This window comes from Lichenostomus cassidix, chromosome 3 (assembly GCF_008360975.1).
Source record: "Lichenostomus cassidix isolate B80296 chromosome 3, HeHo_3.0, whole genome shotgun sequence".
Lineage (NCBI taxonomy): Eukaryota > Metazoa > Chordata > Aves > Passeriformes > Meliphagidae > Lichenostomus > Lichenostomus cassidix.
Window position 1 is genome coordinate 54,572,151 of NC_139483.1, and position 14,230 is coordinate 54,586,380.

A 14,230-nucleotide genomic window follows, 5' to 3' on the forward strand; every position below is an offset into this window, starting at 1 on the left:
CATTTTTGCAGATCTCTGGAAGTACTTTCTCACACATGCTTTTATCCATGTAATGATGATACCCTTGTTTGAAACTCCTCTGCTTTTAAAAGCAGGTTTTATAGCTTCAGACACAGTATTCATCTTGCAAATGAATTATAATGCATCATATAAGCAAGGTTACATATATGGATTCCCTGATTAAAAAGGTTTCTCAGGTTTTCTGGAAGATAAATCTCTCTCTAAGTAACTCAATTTTATTACAGATAAAATTTAAAAATTACCTATTTGGATGCACAGTAATATTTCCACATTTAGGTTGATTTTATTACGTCTTCTAGTGTCTTCACCATAGTGTCTTAACATTTTGAAAAGATGGCTTCTAAAGATATCTAGAAATATTTGGCGTAGTGCCACTGACTTATTTCTGTTTAGTCTTAACTTATGCTTTAAGTTACCATCTCCATATACTTTTCTTGTAGTATCAGCACAGACTGTTAGAGTTTTTTTCTTCACACTTACACTTACTTTTGGAAATTTCTGGAAGTTGCATTGTAATTTGCACTGTCCATACAATTAGTTCTGTACAGTGCATATTGAAAAGGGTTATTTTGTTTGTTAACACAGATGAAACTGCTAGGTGAATGCAGTGGAAGCATAGACTCAGTAAGAAGGCTTGGATACAAACTGAAGGAGGAAGAAGAAAAATTTTCAGGACTCATTAACATGAACAGTACTGAAACACAAACAGCTGGTAAGTAACGTAGTTTATTTGATCAAAAGCAATTATGGAAAGTAGCAAATATACAAAGCTTTTCTGAATAAACACTTTGTATTATTTGCTGACATGTATATTTACATGACTGTTAACCGTGTTCTGTTTAGCATATTTTTATAGGAATGGTAAGGAATTGTAAGTATTCCTTCTGTATGCCCTGTAAAGGGTTTAGGCATACAAGTGCATTTTAAGAACCTCTACATATCATGAGATATAACCCTAAGCCTTTCAGAAAGTCGTTGTGAGTGCAATGGGTTTTGTTGTAAGATTTCTACTGAAAATGGTTGCTTATTTTGTATAAAACATCTAAGTCAGCATTTATTTCTTCTAATAATAGCTTTAACCTCTAAGATTATCTGCCTACAGTAAAGAAATTTATTTTCACCTGATAGAAGTATTGAGCTGACTAATTTTAAACATCAGTTGTAGAACAAGAGGTATTGCATTGTAAAAACATGGGTTTATTCCAGAGACTGTAAAGGCATCATCTCCATTCTTAGCATGGCAAGATATTCTAGCCATATAGTCTCTGTTATTTTAGTGTGCATTTTTAATTTTTAAGTTATAAGTTGATGCAACTTGTCCTTCTGCCATAGCATTTCAAGAGAACTAGGAAGAAGAAATAGCCCCTAATTTATTTCTGTTTATTGCGGGTGTTTATCCAATGCATCAGCAGTAGCTTAGGCAAATGTAGTGAAGTGTGAGCATTGAATTGTGATAGGTGCAAATACCAATGACAATAATAAATATGTGCTTTGTTAGATATATTCAAATTTCCTATCTGGTTTGCACTTACGGGAATTTAAGATGTCCCCTTTTTTGCCAGCATGTCCTGTTTTAGAGACCTGCATGTATCAACTTACTTCTGTTCATAGAAGTCTGATGTTAGAAAGCAATAAAATTGCTTGCTGACTGGAATCACCCTGATTCTTCATTCTTTCTCTACAACATCACTTTCTTTAATCTAGCTTGTGGCTTAGGGTTTTTATGGAGCATCTTTTTGTCCTGAACAGTATTCAACTTGTGCAACTGTGTGTGTGTAGCTAGTGGGTGTTTTTTGCTTTTGTTGAATTTGGTGTTTGTAATTCCAGGTGTAATTGAAAGATGGGAATTAATCCAGGCTCAAGCCCTAAGCAAGGAGCTGAGGATGAAGCAGAACCTTCAGCAATGGCAGCAGTTCAACTCTGACCTTAATAGCATCTGGGCTTGGTTGGGAGAAACTGAAGAGGAACTGGAGAAGCTCCACCGCCTTGATCTCAGCACTGACATACAAACTATTGAGCTCAGAATTAAAAAATTGAAAGTGAGTTTTATTTCTCTTTTCCATGAGTTACCTTGTAAAACTGAGTGCAACAGGTATGTCAAAGAGGTTGTCAATAATTGCAGCTGGTTTGCTCCACATAGCAGGCTGCTGCTGATAAATAAACTAACTGAGAGAGATTTTTTTAATTGCCTTTTGGCAGGAAAATGTACCACTGGCAATCCAAATGAAGTTTTGGAATTGTAATTCTGTGGAAGTTCTGTAATTCCAGAATGTACAGATAACTCCTGATGTCACACAAACTGATATTATTAAAAAAAAAAAAAAAAAGAAAAAAAAGAAAGAAAAAAAAAGTGTCAAGTTAGATGAATTCCCTGCTACTCAAATTGGTAACAAATAGCTACTTCAAAAGAAATCCCTCATTGAGACATACTACTGTGTGTAGAGGAAGGAGAAAATGTCCAAAGGTGTTGTAACCTACCCAGTGTCACCAGTGCAACACGAAAAATTTGATGCCACTTTACAACATTCCTTTTCTTCTTCTGTCATCTCATGTGCATCAAGGTCTGAATGTTACCTTTGTCATCTCTCTTGTGTATTTCACAGCTATAAAGACCTGCAGATGGTTGTGGTGGTCCACAGCTTCCCATTCAGTCACTAGTATCTTACAAGCGTGGGCAGGAAAATGTGGACCCAATGTCAAAATGTACTGTGCTTTATGCCAGGGGTGAGGTGAACAGATAGTAAAGGCTGTTTCCTGCAGTGATCCATGTGAAGCATGTCAATGCTGATCTTCACTGTAATCCAAATATAGCTGCCATGAGTACTACAAAGGTTACTGTGACATCTTGCTTTTAAATAAATGCTGTAAAGTAGGAGGAAAAAGGGGCATTTCATAAGAATTCTGTTCTTATCTCACCCTCTCCTTGAAAGCCCATTAGTACCCTCCAAACCAAAAGAGGTGGGGTTTCTTTTATGACTTCCAACGTAAACACAGCAGAGTTTTTATACAAGTTGTGCTTCTATAAATTGAAGTTCTTTATACTCTTTGTATGCTTTCCTTTCTCTCAGTAAAAGCTTTTACTTTAAAATACTGATGGCAGCAGTTTCCACTTGAAAATGTGTTGGTTTTCATGTTTATCAGCAAAACTAAGAAGTGAGGGCAAAAGTTTTATTGTGAGCTAAAATACAGTTGTCCTACATCTTTAAATTTTGTTGGACCTACTCTGTCTTTAAAATATCTGAAACATGAGCCAGATCTTTAAAATTCAACTATGACTTCAGGCTTTTAAGACTTTACAAGTTTAATTGGCTTGCTCTTGTTTATGTTCACAGTAAAATTTTAGTAGATGTTAAAGAGTGAACATTTGCAGAGTCGCAGAGTGAGCACAGAGATGTCATATCCAGAGTAAAGGGACTGTTACAATATGGTACCTTTCTGCAGCTGCTGGTGGCAAATCACTGCAGTCTTGTTGTGCCTTCTCTACTTTTCTTCTGAAAGTCACGTTTTACCAATTTTCATTCTTTTTTCCCCTTTGTCTCATCATCAAGGAGCTGCAGAAAGCAATTGATAACCGCAAAGCAATCATCTTGTCCATCAATCTGTGCAGCTCAGAGTTCACTCAGTCTGACAGCGAGGAGAGCAAGAAGCTGCAGGAGCGCCTGTCTCAGATGAACGTGCGCTGGGAGCACGTGTGCAGCATGATGGAAGAGTGGCGCAGCTCCTTGCAGGATGCACTGATACAGTGCCAGGTCTGTACTGTGCCTGTTTCACATTGTCAGCATCCCTCATGTTGAACATATAAACTCTTTAGTTACCTGGTGTGCTCACGATCAGTCTGAAACTTGCCCGTGAAAGCCAAAATGCAACTTTGGCACATGTTTTTCTCATGGGATTCACCTGAGCTACCTAAAACATGCATTTACAGCCCAGTGTTTTCTAAATTTGTTGCCTCTGGCATAGTATTCTAACATTTTATTGTACACTTCTTGGAAGTTATTTTATTTAGCTAGTGGGACGTATCAGAGGATCAATTATAAACCTGAATTTGACTGGAATATTTTTCTACCCTATTAAAATCATGATTCATCATTTGCAGGATTTCCATGAACTGAGCCATAGTTTGCTGCTTTGGCTGGAGAATATTGACAGAAGGAAAAACGAGATTGTGCCCATCAATCCAAACCTGGACTCAGAAATACTGCAGGATCATCACAGACATATGATGGTAGGACTGTAATCAGCCTTTTCTCTCCCAAAACACATCACCAGAAAAACATCAAATCAGATTTCTCTTTCTCTTTAGGGGGTTAGCACTGTACATTGTGTGTTAACACAGAGCTGTGGGACCAGTGTAAGTGATTGACTTTACTTTGGTAGGGACTACCACTCACTTTCATCAGTAGCACAACACGTGGCTTTAAATCGGAGGCATCTACTAGGCTGCTGTATATCTTCCTGTCAGATTAGAAATCTGTATTGCCTCTCTTTTTTTTCCATTTCTTTAATTTGAAGTGTTGAGTTTGGTGAGTTCTAGCTTTTTCGCTTTTTTATCTTTTTAATTGCTATTAAAAAAATTTGATGCTTGCCTTGGCAACAGCAAATCAGACGTGAACTGCTGGAGTCTCAGTTGAAGGTGGCGTCACTGCAAGATATGTCTTGCCAATTGCTAGTCAATGCTGAAGGCAAGGATTGTCTCGAAGCCAAAGAAAAGGTACATGTCATTGGAAACAGACTGAAGCTCCTCTTGAAAGAGGTCACACGTCATATTAAAGACCTAGAGAAAATTCTAGACATTTCAAGTAGTCAGCTGGTAAGTCACATCTTTTTATTCCTTTCTGTTCATTGAGCACGTTTCCCACTGTTTTGACTGCCTTTCTCTGATCAGTGCTATTGGCTGCCCTGTTTCTGTGGTTTGCAGTGCTTATAAGATGGAACATGTAATCTTCAATATCACAAAGTTAATCTTAAACTTCATAATGTAAATATCTCTTCTGATATGGTGGGGTTTTTCAATACAGTAGTTTTTTTCTATTTGGTATAGCAATAATTACTGAACTTCTTGGTTTGTTTACCCTGCTATTACTTAATCAGTCAACTGGCAAAGTATATAAGATAATTATGCCAGTTGCAGTACTGAAAATTATAGTATGTCAGCTGTCACTGGAAAGGAAGTTAATGTGCTCTCTGTCAAAGAGAGAAAAAAAAGCATAAAATAAATTCTGTATTAGGCTAAGGAGTCTCTGATATGGGCCTCTTAAGCTTTGAGCTATAGTCCAAATCTTTTCAAGTTGCTGTGTATCTCAAGGTATTTGAGAGGGAGTTACACATACATCTTTGCCAGCAGTGACAGATATAAAGATTTCAAGGTCCTTCTTTTGGTTAACTTTTTTTTTATAGTCTCGGACTAGCAGAGTGCTAAAAGCACGAGAACTCAGCTTTTCCCTCCTTCTAGTGGATTTCTGCCTATTTAATTAAAACCTTGGTAGTACTAAACTCTTCTAGTAATTCACAGCCCATAAAGAACAACTGGTTTTTCCCCCGCTATTGACTTTGGTGGAAAATGTGTCACCTAAAAAAATGAAGTTTTAACTACTGTTTGCTTCTCTTTTCCTTCAGGGCTGACAGAGAAAACGTGTAATGCCTTAGTCTTTTAAAATTTGGTAACAAAATTTAGTTGCTTTGTTTTATTTGCCTTGAAAATAACTGCTGGAATTCCACTCAGAGTAATTTTTTTAGTTTGCTTACCTGTACAACTAGTTGCTGTATTTCTGAGCCCCATTCCTTCTGAACTTTAGGAGTTGTCCTCATGGTCTTCTGATGAATTAGACACATCAGGCTCAGTGAGTCCTGTATCTGGAAGAAGCACTCCAAGCAGACAGAGAACGGTAATTTCATGTCCTTTATTTTCTTCCACCTCTTGGGTGGGAGCTCTAGAGGTCTACAGCAGTTCTAGCCAGCTGGAAATCCCCCCTTCTCACTTGTTAGGAAAGGAAATGGCATAAACCAAAAGCAAAACACAGCTGCTTTCCCCAACCCTGCTGCATACCCCATCCTGCATGAAATCAGAAGTGGTAAATACTATCTGAAACCAGGGCTGTCAGTGTGGTTGGTTTACCATGGTATGGCATGTCGTGTCTCTTGTATTTTGCTCTAGTGATGGCAGCACCCCAAAGTCTGGTCTTGTCTGGTATAATCAGTCCTCCATTTCTGTTTGGCCTTCTCTTCAGAGCTGCTTCATCAAGAATCTCAATAAGTTTTTTGTCCTTTCTGATGCAGGTTGCAGATGGTCTTATTGAGACTTTGGATGAATGGCTAAGTAGAGCTGAAGGGCACAAAACATTATTCAAACCAGCTAGTTGTGCAGGACCTTATCTATGGCTATGATGGCAACTCTGGAGTTGCCTGTTTACATCGCTGGCACAAAATTCAAGAAATATAGCAATACATGCCTAGTACTAAACACTTCCATACTCTGAGCCCAAATTGGAACTGCAATTATTTTGTCTTTTTCTGCAATGCTATTGGTTGATTAATTTGCTTTTTTCCTTAGTTCTTAAAGCAATCAGATTGGTTCTGTTTTGTTTTGTTTTGTTTTTCCATTTGCACTTTTTTGTAAAGCCTCTGAGTTCTGTCTGATAAATTTATGGCTCTTGAAATTGATTCATTTTTTAAAATTTTTGTTTACATTCACTAGTTTCCTTTTAGATGCTAGTATGAGAATGTAAAGGAATACTGGCTTTTCCAAAGGAGAAAGAATATAAAACTTAACATTTCATTTCAGAGGTCAATGCTTTTGTCTTTTAAATTTAAACCTAAATAATTTATAATAACTCTGATATTACAGATGTAACTGAAGGTTGCCTGACTGTTACAGGAAATGGAGAAGTATTTTTACATAAAACCTTTGTCTAGAGAGCATGTAGAATTACAACAGTTTCATCTTAGTATTTTAATAAGCATTTGTTTATCTCTAATTTGTTACTGTTCATGTACATGGCTCCTTTTTTTTTTTGTCCATAATTCATAGCTAAGTTGTATGATTCCTTGGGTCTAGTTTTCAAACTTCTGGGTTCTTCACCCACACAATTTTGAAGACTGAAATGATATTTATTAGAATTTCAGTGTCAAATATGCTGATGCTAAATAAATAAATACTAATACAAAAAAACAAACCACCACAGTAAGAATCATAAACATCTAACTGCATTAAATATTCCAGCAAATAGCTGTGAGTGCAAGAATGCACCTACAGTTATTTGGCCTTCAAAATTGTGGGGTGGAGGAGAGGCAAAACTTGTCAAAGGAGGGTCTTGGATCCTTCTTGCTTGAGAATATTAATTTTTCTGCATGTGCATTTTGAAATCTATATATTTTTCCATATTCAATTTAATAAGATTTTTATCTATTTCATATTACAAATTATTTCAACTAAATTTATAGAGACTTATTTTAAAACCCAGAGCTACTGTTTGTAAACATAATGTCTAACCTGTTATTTTTGAGTTCACAATGTATGTTCCAATAGTTTTCATACTCAGCTAGGTGCAAAGAAAAGCCAGTTTCCTTGGTTCATGGGTATTGGTCACCTCATTTGATTTATTTTTGGTTTTATGTTTCCTTTGCTGCACTTTTAATTTAGTTTCATCAGTAGCTTGTCTTTATTTGCCTGGACTGAACATTCTTCTTTCTTTACCCCCTGTTCATTGCAAACAGCCACGGGGCAAATGTAGTCTCTCACAGCCTGGACCCTCTGTCAGCAGTCCACATAGCAGGTACCTTATTCTCCTGGTTTCCGCACTCTGTTCTAGAACGCCAAGAGGATGATAGAAATTGGCTGTGGTTCCTCTCCATCCGCACTGACTCCATCAGGTGGTCAGGATTTTCACAAATTTTATCTTCCCTTTTGTTAATCATTTGGCAAAAGGGACTTTCCATTACCTCAAATTATTTGTTAAATAGAGACACAGGCTAATCCTTGCACATCTGCAGCTTCACAGAAATCCCATGTAATCAACATTTATTTTTTGTATGCCTGATCAGGGTGTGTGTTTACACTCATGAAACTTCATGTTGGTGTGATTTAAGAGGAATGCTAGTAGGTTCATGGCAAACACTTTCTATCATCCTCTTTACCTCTAGATATTAAATTAAGGCAGGTAATAGGCCAATACCATATTCTAGAATTCACAAAACCCACAGATCTGGATGAGACATACTAACATCCTTTTCTTTATTTATTTATTTCTTTTTTTATTCCTTTTTTTTTCTCCCTGAAACGTTTTGTTCAGTTTGTGGGTTTTCAATACTTCAGACTCAAAACGAATAGTGAGAATCTGAGAGTACTGAGACTTGGGATCACTTTCTCTCCCCTCCTCAGACGCCTGCAATATAACATGCTAACATCACCATGGCTTGCCCCGTGCTCGCATCCCTGCATTGCTCCGGGAGCAGCACTGCCCCATCTCTGTCTGACCAGTAGAGAGCAGGCTTGCAGCTACAGCTTCTTGCTTCCCACAGTGTCTCCAGCAACCTGTCATCTCTGCAGCTAACAGTGCTTCTGCATTCTTGTTGTCAGTGTGATGTGTGTACCTTCGCTCTTTCACTGATCAATTTGCTAGCCTCTACAGTTATCACGCTAAAAAAAAACAAGAAGAAGGAAATGAGCAAGCTAACGTGTGTAAAGAGGACATCTTTTGCTATTTCGGCAACTTACACATTGCTAAAATAATCAGAAAGTATGATTAAGGTATATTTGTTCTTGTTAAATCTAATCATAAATCTCATTTAACCTGAATCTCATTTATTCTCTGCATATCAAAAATTAACTGATTTTTTTTTAAATAACTCCCGCTAGAGTCAAAGAAAGAAGTGAACAGTAGATTTAATACAGTAATTGAGCCAGAAACAAATAGACCAAAAAAAACCTTGAGAGCCTTATTTTTTTTCACGAACAAAATCAAGACTTTATTCAGCAAAATTATTCTCATTATAAATGAAGTAAAGAGCAAAACTACTCACAACATAGAGATTTACATAAACACTTTTTAAAAAAAGTTGGTTTTACATGTGTAGTTAGGGGCTGAGAGTAAAGGGGTATAGTTGTAAAACCATGTAACAGATAGAACAGGTAAAGTCTCTTTTACTGCTTCCACACGCTCTAAGAAGCTGCCTGTTTTTAAGGATTCTTTTTTCCTTTGAAACAAAAAGAAACCACGTAGAAAATAAGGGGTCATATGTAAACTCCGTCTTTCTTTCTGATGGAGAAAGAGAACTGATTATTCAGCTCCAGTCTGCTATGAAGTTTGGCGTTTTGTTTCTTGTAGGGAGGAAAAAAAAGGGAGGAGAGGGGCTTTACTCTGCAGCCACTAACAGCGAGGAGGAGGGGATGATGTCTGTGACAGATCAGCATGCTTGCACCAGCACCATTGTACTCAAGGAACACATTGTGTGCGCTTTTCCACTCTCCTGTGTAGTCAAACCACTTCTGCCAGCCTTTTGAGGTTTCTGGTTGTAGGTGCGAGCCACTGGCTCAAAGAGCAGCTAGCAGTGCTTTGCAGCTTTGAGATCAACTCCTGTTCCAGCAGTGGCATTGGTGCGGCACCTTTCAGATCAAGGCTTTCCAGCACTGTTTATTAACACATCTTGTAGCAGCACAACACAATGTTCAATTTGTCATTCAGACAAGCATGGAATACGAATGAGTCACTGCTGAATAGGAAACTTAATCAAATGCACAAGCCAGACAGGTTGTGGTTGATGTATAATGTGGTTTTAACTGATAATGCGGTACAAGCTGTCACTATGTTCTTTAATATTTTGACATGCCTCTGATCAGAGTACTTTGTGTTTGATCTTGCACTGGATCAGCAAACCCTGTTAGAGTTTAGTAAAAAGGAGAAATAAAGTCAATCCTAAAAAGGTTTATCACAAAAGAAGTTGTGAAGGAAAGTTTATCTAAAAAATTAGAGGAGCCATGCTTTGTTTACCACAAGTGTCATATCACTTTGCCTTCTCCATTATCACGACAAAAAGACAGGCATATATAGTGTGATGCTAAGCAAGGTACAGACTTAAGCTAGACATTACACTGTGGAGTAACTGGACTCTCATCCAAGTCATACTAGTAAACATGTGCTAGGTGGGAAAGCAAATCCAAGAAGCAATTCCTCTTTCTCCATCAGTTTAATAGAGCTGTCATAAGTGCACACCTGGATCTGTGCCTGTGAATTTTTTTGAAGTGATGAAAATGTTAAAAGATTAAAATAGTGGTTTAATTTGCTCAGGGGTGTTTACATTGTCTCTCTTGAGCAGCTCTATTCAAGTCTTGGTGCCACAGTGCCAACCTCCATTTCCTGCTCTCCCCAAGCCTCCCAAAATGACTAGTGAATCTTTAAAGGTCACATGCTGTTCCTGGAGCAGACCAAACCACATCACTCTCTGTGTCTTTGCCCACAAAATGGTATTCATTGCCACACAGAAGCTCAAACACAAGGTTTGGGCTTGGCTTGCCATGGTTCTTCTCCCAGTTATCTCCCTCACTCTCACTTAGAGCTTGTTGCTTAAACATCACATATAACTGTCTTTGAAAAGGATATCTTCTGTACAAGTAAGCCAAATCTGAAGTTGGGGTGGTGTGATGCTGAGAACTAGGAGAGACTTGAAGTCGAATGCAGCCAACTAAGGCTGCTACTAGAGTCTCTGGGGCCTTTAGGAGGAGTTGTTGCCTGCTCTTGTGGACAGAGTATCACACCTTCTCCTTCATAATTCTGGGAAACTCCCATCTTAAAATTGAAATTAAAAAAAGTTGCTACCAATTTAATTTCTCTGATTATCTGGAAGTGTAGAAATTTCCCCCTGGACTGTATCTGTGGGTAGATACAGTAGATTGGGTCTGTGCTAGCATTACCCCTTCCTTTACTTTGACAATGATCCAGCCTTCTTTCTGTCTGTTCTGTCCTATTATGTAAAGGGTAGTTCTAGTATCTTTCAGGTTATGTATTGGTAAGCTCAGCTCTTCACATGATAAATACTCTTTTTTTTCTTTTTTTTTTCTTTTTTTTTAACCTTTAAGCTGGTGTAAATTTGAATTCATTCAGAAGTATGTTAACCAAAATGATACAAACTGCTGTGGTGAGATCTAATTAGGGCCTTAGGGAATGTCATTAAAACAACCCCTCTTGTCTTCTGAAAAGCTTGAACTTAAATATACTTTAAAATGTCTTTTGTCCCTTTTCACAGCTATTCAAAAGCCACATTATTGATTTGTGGCTATTCTAAGTTAAACAGCTCTAGCTTCTCTTCATTACCCTCAGAGTAGGAACTTCAAAATTTATAGCAGAAGTTTTTATTGCTACCTTACGTACTATAATCTTAAATTCCTTAAGCTACTTCCTTAACTTGATGGATTTACCCACTTTTTCTTGTGCAAGAAGGCAATCCTATTTGGTATTTGCAAAGACCTTCAGTATCTGTCATCATACAGATGAAATTTACTATTCTTATATTTTGTGGAATAGTCTTTTCATAAAGATATTAAATTAAGGTCCATTCTAGATTAACTCCAGTAAATAACATTCTACTAGGCCAGCAGTGCCTCTTTTAGTGTAAGCTTGTTGTCTGCATTTCATTGGTCACTTACTGTTAAATTCTATTTATTCCTATCAGCTTCACTTGAATGATAAATTCCTTTTTCAAAGCTTTCAGATGCTTACTGCAATACACATAAGTTACATCAACCATGTTTTCCTTGGAAAAAAAAAATAGCAATCATCATGACAAGAAGGTTGCCCTCTGAGCTGAAATTAAAGTTCATTTTGACCATCCTATCTATAGCTTGGTAAATTAGATTCTCCTCTCTTGAGATTCTCAGTGTTTCAATATCACTGGCATTACAGATTCTCCAAGTGAGGGTAACTATTGCTTGCACTTAGATTAAAATATAAGATTTCTTGACATGAAGAAGCTTACTGTTGGCCAGGTCTGCAGCTGTGCTTCCCTCTTTCGTCTGCTTAGTAGGAATTGTGTAGTGGAGTGAGCAGCAGATGGCCTTACCTCCTTCCCTTCTCACAGTGTGACAAACAGTGGAGCAGTCAGAAGAGAGACAGGTAAAGAGGCCAAGCTCAAGGAAAGAAAATTATACTTTTCTCCAAAGTGGCACACGGTACTTCAGCTTTCCCTTTTCCTGCCAGAATAAATAGGAGTTCTGTCCTTAAGAATTGTGAGGGTTTTTTATTAACAGTATATATTTTTAACCATCTCTCCTTACCAAATCCATTAAACACTCTAAGATGACCCATTCCATTTTTCAGCCAATTATGTAGATTGCAGAGGCGTAACTGCCATAAACACAGATCAGTACAGCACTCAAACTTTTTATAACTCCCCCTCTGAAGATGTTTTTTAAACATTTAATTATTTGCTTATATAATTGTTTCCATGTAGTGTTCTTCAATATCATACTTGACTGCAGAAAAAATGGTTTGCCACGAATTGTTTTAATTTTTGAAAGGAAGTTTATGTTATTTTTTGAGATCATCCATGCAGTTTCCATATACCATTTTTTCTTATCTCTTTTTTTTTTTTTTTTAAAGACAAAGCAGAAAATGCTTGATTGTTCTACTGAAGGCATAGGAAAAAAGAAAAGAAAAGCTTTGCTCCCTTTTGATTCAGCTTTTTGGAAATTCGCCTTCTGACACCCAGTGTTGCCCTAGAGTAACTCTGGAGCAATGAAGAAAATGGCACTTTGCTCATTTTCAAACACGAGTTAGCAACTGCAGAAGTGTGGCCTTTTTTTGGTTTGGATTAACAATGTTTATACAATGAGAGCCTTGTAAGTAGGTAGGCTGTGTAATCAAATGCTTGGAAGGTAATTAAGCACTCCTTGTTCCCTTTGTTCCTACTTCAGTCCATTAACTTTCTGTCGTGGTATTCTCAGACATTAGAAGTCCTGAGCTAATTGAACTTTAATGTGGAATGCTCTGATGCTGTTAAATGTGCCATATCCTTTCAATATTTTCTTTATAATACATGATGCTGCATTATGCAATAAGGAACTTTCCATCTGGGCTACAATAGCGCGGATTCAGACAGCACAAGATCTGATGTTTTGATCATCACTGCTTCCTGGGATATTTAGTTCAAGCTAATAATTTAGCATACCTGAGTGCATTGTATCTGTTTTTCATCTAAACTTTACCAAATCTGTCTGGCTTGGTTTAAGTCTTCATAGAGGGGTGCTATGCATATATGAACAAGAAAATAAAAATAATCTCAAGCATAGAAATAATTCTTTTTGAACATGTTGGAAAGGAGCCCTTGCTAAGCCTGGCATTGTTTTAAGGATAATATTTTCATTTTTGGATGCTTTCCCACACAGATTCGGATTTATCAAGGAGACAGGATCAAAAGAGCAAGGGGAAATCAAAGAAACACTAAGGAACCATCACCCAGTACTTACTTTACTGGGAAGCATTTGAGCTCAGCCAACAAGCCAACATTTTTATCTCTTAAACTCTAGGAAACCATAGATTTTCTGAGACCTCATAATCATAGCAACCATCCAAATGTATTATAGCAACCCATCTAAGACAAAATTCATGACCTAATGGCAGAGTTTTTGAAGCAAGTTACTTGAAGGATCTGGGTTCTTCCATTTCTGGCTTGTGCTAAGATACAGTCCTTTCCCATGCCATTTAATTAGCACACTGAGACCATCAGATTTAATCTTTCCTAGTCACTCTTTTCAACTCTTGACACTTTCAGTCAAAAAGAACAATGAGAAATTTATGTCTTTTTCCTTCATTAAAGTAATAGAATGGATTTTGGAAGTGTCCCTTGGGAAATACCTGTGTTAGATCTCTCCTGCCTCATAGACATGTGATAGGTATGTGCTGTTTCAAGTCAGATCTGTCAGCATAAGGGAGAAAATCACTTGGAAGGTCACAGTGTCAAGTCATTGAGCAGATAGATTTTAACTGCTGATTCTGTGCAAGATTCAAAATACAATGTGCTTTGTAGAAAATGAGTCCCCATTACCTGTATTGATTGACTGATTGGTGAAGATGATGTAACTGAATTTCAATCCATTGTTCCCTCATGGATACCTTAGACATAAACAAATGTAGAAATTTCTGCAAATCAAATGCAACTGGCCATTTTAAACAAGAAGGCTTCTGTTCTAGACAGCATGCATTGAACAAATATGACAGGT

At 37.3% G+C, this 14,230-nt stretch overlaps 1 protein-coding gene across 2 annotated transcripts in view; it reads left to right on the plus strand.

The window, feature by feature from the left end:
- SYNE1 (spectrin repeat containing nuclear envelope protein 1) overlaps window positions 1-14,230 on the plus strand; it is a 288,904-nt gene that overhangs the window by 273,370 nt on the left and 1,304 nt on the right. For both annotated transcript variants that reach the window (XM_085055829.1, XM_085055830.1), the window contains 7 exons: window positions 607-733; window positions 1,849-2,060; window positions 3,570-3,770; window positions 4,118-4,246; window positions 4,619-4,831; window positions 5,817-5,906; window positions 7,735-7,793. In XM_085055829.1, the coding sequence (XP_084911955.1) occupies window positions 607-733; window positions 1,849-2,060; window positions 3,570-3,770; window positions 4,118-4,246; window positions 4,619-4,831; window positions 5,817-5,906; window positions 7,735-7,793 (1,031 nt within the window). The remainder of the gene's footprint in view (window positions 1-606; window positions 734-1,848; window positions 2,061-3,569; window positions 3,771-4,117; window positions 4,247-4,618; window positions 4,832-5,816; window positions 5,907-7,734; window positions 7,794-14,230) is intronic.